The following is an 11034-nucleotide window of genomic DNA, read 5'->3' as shown; positions in this document are numbered from 1 at the left end:
TTGACAAATGAGGACAGCAGAGGAGTCTTAAAGCCTGGCTTTAAAGAGGGTGGCCCCTGCTGTGTCCATTCACTGGGATGGGATGGGTGTGGCATGTAGCAGCAGACCACTTGTTCTCATCATAACAGGCATTTTTTTTCACCCTTGGAGCTAATGGCTCTCTGTGCACCACCCAGATTCTGCTGATGGAGCTTTGACAGTAGATTCGGGTGGTCTGGTACAGAAGAAAATTTCACTCGAGCATGGAAATATGAATGTCGACATTCATATCGCGAACAGCCTGGGTCAGCTGCAACAGATTTAGTTTATTTTTGGTTGTAAATTGTGTTGTTATTTTATAGAGTGCACAGAAACAACATGTTTTTCATTATATGAAAGCAGAAGTGTAATGTAATTAGCCAGAATCACTCTTGTAGGAGTGCCCTGTGTTTTTTTTCCCATAGCTATAAGGAAAAAACCTGGATCCTGCCTGGTTCATGCATGTATTTTTAATTCAGATTACGAACACTTGAGCGGTTACCCCATTTCTGCTGTCCTCACAGCACCCCTGTAGGTGTGTATTTGTTTTTGCAGAACCTTCATGTTTTTCAGACATACAGTTATGTAAAAACAAAAATACAGCCTCTTACATTTTTACATATCAGGACATAAAAAAAAAAAATTGGGCTTCATCAGGTTCTACAATTCCTCAAATATAACTTTAAACCCTCTACAGTGTTGCTGCAGTTCATTGGGGTTTGTGGGTATTTGTTCATGCACAGTTCTCTTAAGGTGCCACCACAGCGTTTCAGTCAAGTTGAGGTCTGGACTTTGACTGAACCACTGCAAGACTTAGAGTCTTTCTTTTTCAGCCATGTTGTAGATTTGCTGCTGTGTTTGCAGTCATTATGCTGTTGTTCTGTTGACCCAAGCTTTAGCTGTCAGACAGATGGCTTCACATTTGACTCTAGAATAATTTGGTACATAGAGGAGTTGATGAGCGACTCAGTGGCTGCAAAACAAGGCGAAATCATCACGCCTCCACCACCGTGCTTGACACTTGGGGTGTCCTGGTATGCTGTGTTTGATTTTCATTAAGCGTGGAGCTGTGCATTACAGCCAAACACCTCCAGTGGACATTGTTCCAGAAGTCTTGTGGTTTATTCAGATGAAGCTTTACAAACTTGACCCATATTGACCCATCAGTCTTTTTCTATTAATATAGTCATAAACTTTAACATTTAAAATGCTAACCGAGCCCTGTAAAGTCAGATATGTAGCTGTTGGTTTGTTTGTTTTTTCTTAATTTGAAGTTTCTCTGAGCATTGCATGTTCTGAGCACTCCAGGGAAGATTGGCAGCTGTCTTAAATGTTTCCCACGTGTGAATAATCTTTCTAACTGTAGATTGATAGACCTTAAAGTGTTTAGAAATAGTCTTTTAAGCCTTCCCAGATTAATGGGGAGACACAGATGCTTCTCCAAGATCATGGCTAATATCTTTCCTCCCTTGTGCTGTGTTAACACACATCTGAATGATTGGGACCAGCAAACTGCCAGATCTTCAGTTTATCAAACTTCATTTGATTATCAGCTTCTGGCTGTTACCTGTCCACTTGATCCCCATGGAAGCAGTCAGGGTGTAGGCCATTTTTATACACTGCTTCTGTCACTTGGTTTAGTTTTTGTTACGTAAATAACAAGGTGGTGTAATATGTCATCTGTTCTTGTTCATCAGAGGTTGCTTTTAAAGAGTCTGCTAAGGACCAGATTACTGGATTTTTATTTCTATGGGATATAAAACATTACAACTGAAAGAGGCTGTACTTGTAACATAAATATAAACCAGAAACTGAGTCACATCTCCTTTTTTATCTGTTAGTTTTTGTCTTGATTTTCCTTTTTCCATTTCATATTTGTCTACTTATGTATTTATCTTAGTCTCACAGAAATTATTTCATTGCTGATTGAGTGGTGTACAAAAAAAAAAGAATATTTTGCCCCTAAACTTAAAATTATATTTTTATCTGCCGCTTGCTAACCTCTCATCCATTTCTCTCTTCACACATATTTCAGATCTGCAGTGACAGCTCTGCTGTATCAAGTTAAAGGGCATCACACAGGAAGGCTTTCATTTATCAAATCATCAGTGTGAAGACGCCCTGTGGCCAAATCAAAGTGCCACCAGTTCGAAGAGCACGTCACCAGATGAACTGTTTCTTCTGAAATGAGTGCGATTTGCTGGAGAGAAAGAAGCTCACTGACTCATCTCTGTGTCTGACTTCTCTCTGTGAACTCTTCTTTTTTTCCCCCTTTCCAAAAGCAACCGCAGTAAATATTTACATGCCGTGTCTGGCAGCTGTGAGATGGAGAACACCAATTATGATTCTGGCTTTTTGCTTCGTGGTTAAGCCTTTCGAGCCTTGCAGGCAGGGTTGCATGTGAATGTGTTGTGTATCTGTGCAGTGCATGCAGCTTGACAAGTAGCTTCACTTTTGGTTTTACGTCATTTTTTGGCAAACCACCCTTTTTGCCACTTATCTATTTTTTTTCACTGCCTTTTATAGAAGAAAATACTGATTCACATTCTTGGGAAACAAGCATAGGGGTTTACAGTGACGCTGATGGTGTTTTACACTCATTAGCAGAAATTCGATACTCGAGAGCTCCTCTTCAGAAACATGACATAGAATAACTATTCAAATGTATTTAACACTGCAAATTCATTTTGCATTTTACCTGCATAATTTATGATGATGATAGTATTTATATTTTTATGCCAAAACCTGAACAAAAAAAATACACCGTGCACTTTGAAGGCAGAAAAAACACGGGAACCAAGACAAGGCATGGAAATGATTGATGTTGATACGTCTTAGGTCCTGTCTGCACCTGCCAAGTGTGTTGGTGAGTAAGACACTATTTACCCTGAGACCTGCGTTCTTGTATAGAGTCACTGTGCATATCTGTGTAATCTGTCTCCTCCACTGTTTGGAAACACCATGGGCTGTGCCATGTGTACGCACCTGGTTGACATGTGGACTGTGAGGGTGAGCAGGACTGGCCGCAGGGCTATGGAGCTCACCGCCTATCCGCAGATGCTCCAGGGAGACTACCACAGAGTGACGGGCCTCCACTACATGTCATCCTTCTCTGATGCCGAGGACTGCTGCGACGACACCAGCTCAGGCAGCTCAATCACGCTGGACTGGCAGACACAAGGAACAGGCGGCTGACCCTCATCCAAGAAGTGTTATAATCCAAACATGTAAATAAACGTGGAGTCGTGCACAGAAAATGTGTATTTACAGTAAATGTGGTGATGTTTCCTGTTTTCTTTCAAAGCTATACTCTCAGACAAAAGGAAAAATATGATGTCCAAACATTTGTCTAAAATCTTAAAAGCAAATGAAGATTTTACATGTTTTTAGTAATTAATACAGGTTTTAGACTAAGACTCCTTTAACATTAAGTTAGTGTTTACTTATTAGAGCACCAGAGATAATATAATAGCAACTCAATGTATTCAAATATGACAACGTGGTCAAGATGTCAGAATGGGTGAGAAGGGGAATGATCAAAGTGACATTGAATGGCTGGTGAACCCAGAAGGGCTGGCTCTGAGTATTTCAGAAACAGGTGATTTACTGGGATTTTCCTGTCCCACCATCTCTTGGGTTTACAGAGAATCATCTGAAAAAGAGAGAATTCTGTAGCAGCAGACGAGCACACCGCTCCTGTCAGCTAACAGCAGCAAACTGAGCCTAGAGCTCACACAGCCTCACAAACAGTAGGAAAATAAAAGACTGGGAAAAACATTGCTTGGCGTGATGGGTCTCCATTTCTTCTGCAACGTTCAGAATTTGGTGTGGCATGAAGACATGGATCCATATCGTCTTGTAGCAGCGGTTCAAGTGACTGAGCGTACCGATCTCCTGATGACTGCTTACAGAGAGATAACGCACCATGTCACGTAGATTCAGACAATCTGCTTCCTTGATGTATAGATATAGTAAATGGTACTTATATAGAGCTCTTGTCTAACATCCATAGACACACAGTATGAAAAGATACAGTTATTTAAAAAAGTAACTCCCTAAGCATGCAATATTTAATTATAAAGTATTAGAGAACATAAAGTAAAACAGTAAAAGTAGCTCCAAACACACTTAAGTGCAGTATTAATTCATTAAAAAAACAAAACAAAAAAAAAACTTATCTATGTAAAATAATGACTAATCATGGTGTTGAGCAACTAGGCTACGAACAGGGGCACAGCTGGATTGCATCAGAAATGTTCTGTTGTAACCTCTGATGGCGTATTTTGCTAGCAGTCCTACAGGAAGTAATTATCTTTAAAAAGTTCATAGCATGTTTTTTTTTTTTTTTTTGAAGGAGTCACATAACATGACTCAATTTCAGATCATTCTGTGGAGTACATTCTTTCAAAAGAGTTGAACCAGAGCCATCCATAATTGAGTGAAAAAAGTAATTGGTGGGGGTGAGGACAGGCAGGGACAGTTTTAAATATAAAGCTGTTGGTGTTGGATATATCGGAAAAAATTAGTTGCATTTATTGTGTGATAGATGAATGCTAACAAGTTTAAATATCTCAATAAATCTTTATAAACAGTGGACCTATTATGCCCCCAAATCTCCACCCCCTGTGTCAGCTGCAAAACAGACAAAAAACAAACTAAAAACCAGCAAAAAACGATTTAAACATAAAAAACAAAAAATCACAAAGAAAGAACAATACAGTATCCACATCTCCACCACAGAGTAAAACAGTCCAATGTGGATTATTAAACATTAGGTCTCTCATTCAAGTCTCTGTTAGTAGCCTACAGCGGCCCCCAACACCCGGGCCGTTTGGTACGGGGCCGTGAGAGTTGAGGTTCGGGTGTGAAATTTATGGTTTTCAGGGTTTTTATCGTTAACTCATTTTCCCAGGGTCTTTTCCCGTGTTGTAGTTGTGTGTCTTATTTTGAAAGAAATATTCATGTGTTACCATAGCGACCGGAGAGCATTAAGGGGCAGAGAGGAGGACGTTACTCTCAATGTTGTTGGCGCATTTGAGGAGGACGCTGCTAATTAAGTTACACAGTGAATTTGCGTTTATTGTTATATTTACAAAGTACCAATACAGTTTTTGTCTTGGTCGTATCATTTTATGTTGTTGTATTTATCCGCGACACCTTAAAGACATGAAAATATTTTCTGACATTAAACCGGTCCGTGATGCAAAAAAGGTTGGGGACCGCTGTGTTAGTACATGAGTTAATAACTTGATCAACAAATCGATTTACTCTGCCTTATAGAAACCTGCTCACAGCAGGATGATTATGTTAGCTTAAATGAATCAACACCCCCAAATCATAATAACTATCAGAATCCTCAAAGCATAGGCTGAGGACGTGGTGTGGCAGCAATTTTCCACACCAGGCTATTAATCAACCAAAGACCAAGACAGACATAACTCATTTGAAAGCCTGATGCTTAGTCTTGTCCACCCTAGCTAGAAAACACAAAAACCAGTCTTATTTGTTATTATCTATCGTCCACCTGGGACTTACACAGAGTTTCTGTCTGATTTCTCAGACTTTTTATCTGATTTAGTGTTCAGCTCAGAAAATAAATAATTATTGTGGAAAATTTTAACATTCATGTAGATGCTAAAAATGACAGTCTCAACACACACTGTCAACACAGATGGTCGCCCCTCCCTGAGCCTGGTTCTGCCGGAGGTTTCTTCCTGTTAAAAAGGGAGTTTTTCCTTCCTATTGTCACCTGTGCTCGCTCATAGGAGGTCATATGGGTTTTTCTCTGTATGTATTATTGTAGGGTCTACCTTACAGTAGACCCTTAAGCTGAGTTTCGTTGTGATTTGGTGCTTTATAAATAAAACTGAATTGAATTAAAAGAAAACAGGGCCAAAAATATTGGACAAACTCCTGTAAATGGTTCCCATGAAGCTAATATCGGTGTGTCGTGTGTTTTGATCATTTCAGTAGTTTTTGTGTTGCTTTTTGGTTAATTTTTTTTGTTTTGTTTTGCCGTTGTTTAGCGACCCTTTGAGGTCATTTTATATCCATTTTTTAGGCATTTAGTCCCATTTTATGACAGTTTTCCATCCCTCTCATTGTGGTCTTTTGATTGATTCTCAGAGAAGAAGATTTGGCCCAGAGGTTTAGTTATTCACTCATGACACTAAAATAAAACAACAACAAAAAACCTCTGCCTCTTTCTGACTCCACACTGCTTTTGTTAGAAAAACTCAGTTCTGTTTGTTGTTAGGCGTTGTTTCTTAGTGTTTCAGTATGCAGAGCATTTTAAAGTGCGTGGGTCTGGGAGGGGAGGCTGTGTAAATACAACAGTGATCAGTAGTGGGCATGGTTTTTTTGTGGGTGCTAGGATCTAGCAGAAAATGAAAAACAGCAACAACAAAAGAGTGATTAGGAGGTAAGACTGTCTACATTAGCCTACTTATTTAGCTTAAAGCATGGTTGTTATGGGAACACTGCAACTAAAAAAAATATTATTTCATCACTTGTGTTTACACATTAGTTTAGGGTTTATTCTTCTTCAGATGCCGGCTTCTATTCAAGAAAACTAATAATACAATATAAGAGGATAAAGTAATCTAAAACTCAACATTTTGCTGACTAATAACAACTTTAGATTAATTCAGTACATGTTGTTTTGGCAGTGAACATAAAAGGAGGAAACGTGACACGCTTCAGCAGAGATCCACCCAGTCGTTATCCACACCTGAGGGAAATCAAGCCGGTGCACCAATCAAATCCTCCCATTCTCCCTGCAAAGCTCTCAGACCACAAGGACAAACTGTCTCAACGTAAGTAACAAGTAATTTTTCAAAGTTTAAGGGCGGGTAGAAAAGAGTGAGGCAACACATGAATCATGCAAATTAGAATCAAGTGCAGCAGATATCTGAAACAATCTTTCAAAAGTTAATACAAGTGGCAAAAATGGTATGTTTGTCCATGTCCAGCCAATGTTTAAAAAGAAAATAGCCACAGGAAATTTCAAAATCTGACCATTGTTTTCATCTAAGAAACAGCTGCAGAATTTCATCCACTGGATAAATTACAGAGCATTAACTCTGACTAAAAGTGGGTCAAATTTCTTAATCGAAAAACTTCGTCAGTGTTCCGTCTAATGACGTTACGGTAATTCTAGTTGCACAGTTTTGTGGAATTCCATTTTAAGCCTTTGACATCACTGTGACGTATACAGCTAGGTTCAGACATTCACCAATGGCAATAGAGTTACTGTTTCAAAAACATTCATGTATTTGACACGTAAAGTTTCCTTTACCCTTGATTCAGCTGCCTTATGCCCGCACCGAGTTCATGGCAGCCTATCCCACACACTGGGTGAGATATCAGATATACCGTGGACGGCCGGCATATTTACCTCCACAGCTGCTATAGAAACACAATTTAACCTGAAAAGCAGGTCTTTGAACAAGTTCAGGATTAAAACCTTCTTGCTGCAAAGCAACGTTTGCACCACAGTCTCTACTCCTATCAACTCCAACCAGTTGCGACAGATAGCCGCCCCTCCCTGAGCCTTGTTCTGCTGGAGGTTTCTTCCTGTTAAAAAGGTTTTTTCCTTCCCACTGTCACCAAGTGCTTGCTCATATTGTGGGTCATGTGATTGTTGGGGTTTTCTCTCATTATTATAGGGTCTTTATCCTACAAGGCAACTTTTGCTGTGGTTTGGTGTTATATGAATAAAATGGAGATGAACTGAACCACAGTGCTGCGAGGCTTCTCGTTATATTGGCTAACTCGTACTCATACCCCAAGTTGGGCCACACGTCTAATCTTCTGTGAGAACGAATAAGTTGGATTTTTTTCCCCCATCATCACACTGCAACCTGCTATCACAAACACAGTTTTTAGACTCTGACACATTCATGCACACACATCAGGAGGGACTTAGGGTTGGGTGTCTTGCCCAAGGACACTTCAACATACAGACTGCAAGGAGCTGGGGATCAAACCTGACCCTCTAAATAGTTGCAAACCTGCTCTAAATTCTGCAGGGACGTGCAGAGAGGTTTAAAGGGGCGGGTGCTCAAAGTTAAAAAGGGGCACATTGAACCATGCTGAATAACAACAACACACATTCATCAAGAATCTAATATGGGAAGGGCAGGGCTGTGCTGATCTGAGACTGTAGACATTAAAAAGTCCACAGGAGAGATGGTAGCTGATTAAACAAGTGTCATGAGATAATAACAAAATGCAAAGATTGGTGACAGCGCTTGGAACCATAAGGCAACGAAAAACTGTGACATAAACTCGGCTCTGCCTGTGAATCACTCTTTGCTTCTCTTCTTCCTTCCTTCCCATCTTTTCATATATCACTCTCCACTTGCTGTCTATCTGAGAACAAGGCACAACTTGCTATTGTAATAAACTATAATCTAATTATCCACACCTAACAACTCTTGCACTTAATCTATAATAAAATGATGACAGAAAAATGTTATAGCTGCCTTTAGTAGCCTCATGCAGCTCCTACTGTTTCCTCCTCATGTCCTTACCAGCCATGTCTGCACAATGTTATATCATGAGTAATAATTTAAAAAAATCTATATACATAAAACACACACATGCACGCACAGTGACATTTTAGACCTTCTTCAGAATACTGTATATACTATGGGCATCCTTACATTATTATTTATTACTAGAGCTACAATAATAAAGCAATGAGGAGGGGGAAGTAATAAATATGAAATAATGTATTTATGATGATTCCATTTGTTTCACTATCCACTCTGTGCAGGGCAAAGCTTATTACATTTTTAAACTGTAGAGATACAATCTTTTGTCTTATTTAAAATATAAATCTAATATAATCTGCTTCTTAATTTATGTTCTTTAAAATACAGCGTGTGTTTTTTAATATATTATAATTATAATTATTATTATGTGGACATGCATATTAGATCGTTTTTTAGTGTAATATAATCCCTCCAGAAAGGCAGGAAATGCCCAGAAACTTACTTTAAAACTAAATATGTTCCCTAAAACGGTGACAGAGCTACAGACCCATGACAGCCTTACACAGGTAGCCAGCAGCTGTGACCAGCACTACTTGTGCAGTTAATAAAAGGACAGGTAATGTTTGTCACGCTGTTGCACACACAGCACGCTCGTTTGTTTCAGTTCGTCAGTTGCAACAAGACAGCTTACCAACGTGTACGTAATAAGCTAATACTCCTGTGTGCTACACACTACAGTGTACGCTGTACACCTACTTACTGGTTGTGTCGCATCAGTCTGTGTCTCTGAGTTAACTTGTGTTTCTCCTACAGCTCCGGACCGCAAAAAATGCGCGTGCTCTTTGTGAGCTCGTTCCCGGCTCGTAACCAGCGCGTTCTGCCGTCGAGGGCGATCATTGGTTAAATGTGATCATGTGACTGATGCAAGCCAGATCCTTTTATTTAGCAAAACTGTGATTAATAGTTAAATATTATTGTTGAGGGGCACAGACAGGACTCCGCACGCTAAAAAAAAAAAATAAATAAATAAAAAAAATTTAAAAGTTGCCTCAACAAAAGGGCACTTTGGGCACTCATCAGGAAAGGGGCGGGTGCTCAAGCCCCTCTAGCCCCCCCCCCTCTGCACGTCCCTGAAATTCTGGGGGGAAAAGGTAAAAATCATACGTGAACATGTCAAATTTTGGTATTTATCCTCCAAGATAACGGAAGGAGAAAACTATCAGGCTCAATTTGAATGATTTAAATGTGCTACCTGTTTCCAAGCAGAAGAACAAAACGTACCTCCACCATCTGAACATGTTAAGTGTAGCCTCCAGGAAGCAATTCTGGAATTCACAGAAGTTGTGCATGAATGAGAGTGCTTTCATCATTACCGTGAGTGGGTGGAGGCAGTGCTACAAAACGGCCTGCCCTCATTCTCACTCTCCCTTTTATTTCAGCAGCACGCTGCAATCTCAGAGTCCTCCTTTAAGTGCTTTTTTCTCCCCTGCTCTCGCTGCAGCTCTGCGTGGATTACAGCAGTCATGTTAAGAAACTCTGTTTTCTCCTGCTTTGTTTTCTACGGCGTGCTGCTGGTGTTAAAGATGTACGTAATAGCGGTCATAACGGGACAAATAAGACTGCGTAAAAAGGTGAGTGAGCTCCTTTATATGCAGCTTGAAGTTAAATGCTGTGTAAGTTTTTCTTCTTACTGTTTGTTCTCTGGTGGAAAGCTTTTTTTTTTTTTTTTTATTGTTTGTTTTTTCGTTTCTTCCCTGAAAGGCTTTTGCCAACCCCGAGGACGCGCTGAGACACGGAGGTTTACAGTATCACAGAGAAGATCCATATGTGGAAAGATGCCGGAGGTGAGCGTGCAGACGGGGTATTTTTTGTAAGACTAGACTGTTTGTGTTTAGGGGGATGGAGGGTCGCAGGAGGATGATTTAAAAAAAAAAAAAAAAAAAAAGAAAGGGGAAAAAAAGAGAGTTTTGGATTTAAAACAACAACAACAAATAAACTCCCTTGTATTTGCTGCTTATGGCAAGTATTAGTTATACTATGCATTCCCATTGCATAGCTTTTACTTTTTGATTTAAAAAGGAATTCAGTACACTGCATGAAAACTGGTTCACTCAGGTAGATTTCAAATGTGCACAGCATTGAAGTACTCGAGTAAAATACCCTTGCATCATAAAATGAAAATTTTTCTACAGAACATGAATGACGTGCCGCAAGTTTTCTCCCGCGCAGATATCTGTCGCAAACCCGATAAAGTGTAGATTTATTTCCAGCGGATTTGTTCTCTTTTCTTGTGGGCTACTCCTCCACTGATGTTTCAGTAGCTTGTAGCACTGTGTGCGACAGATTTGTTTAAACTTGTCAGAATATGATCTGAGACAGGGGAGAGCAGATGTTTTTCTTACTAGTAAAACTTTCCCCTCTGTCTGTCCTGAAATGTTTTTTTTCTTTTTTTTCTTTTTTTTTCTCCTGAGAGCTTGTGGTGGGAATCAACTCTGCACCAGGGGGAAACACATTTAAA

At 39.7% G+C, this 11034-nt stretch overlaps 1 protein-coding gene across 1 annotated transcript in view; it reads left to right on the top strand.

Annotated features, from left to right (window-relative positions):
• The first annotated feature begins 9924 nt into the window (after window positions 1–9924).
• ptges (prostaglandin E synthase) overlaps window positions 9925–11034 on the top strand; it is a 2133-nt gene continuing 1023 nt past the window's right edge. Inside the window, exons 1-3 of the mRNA XM_005720523.1 lie at window positions 9925–10147; window positions 10278–10360; window positions 10988–10995. Of these exons, the coding sequence (XP_005720580.1) occupies window positions 10040–10147; window positions 10278–10360; window positions 10988–10995 (199 nt within the window). The 5' untranslated portion in view covers window positions 9925–10039. The remainder of the gene's footprint in view (window positions 10148–10277; window positions 10361–10987; window positions 10996–11034) is intronic.

This window comes from Pundamilia nyererei, unplaced genomic scaffold (assembly GCF_000239375.1).
Source record: "Pundamilia nyererei isolate P.nyererei 1_Seehausen unplaced genomic scaffold, PunNye1.0 scaffold00002, whole genome shotgun sequence".
In the NCBI taxonomy this organism is placed as follows: Eukaryota; Metazoa; Chordata; class Actinopteri; order Cichliformes; family Cichlidae; genus Pundamilia; species Pundamilia nyererei.
This window is presented reverse-complemented; position numbering and strand designations above follow the sequence as displayed.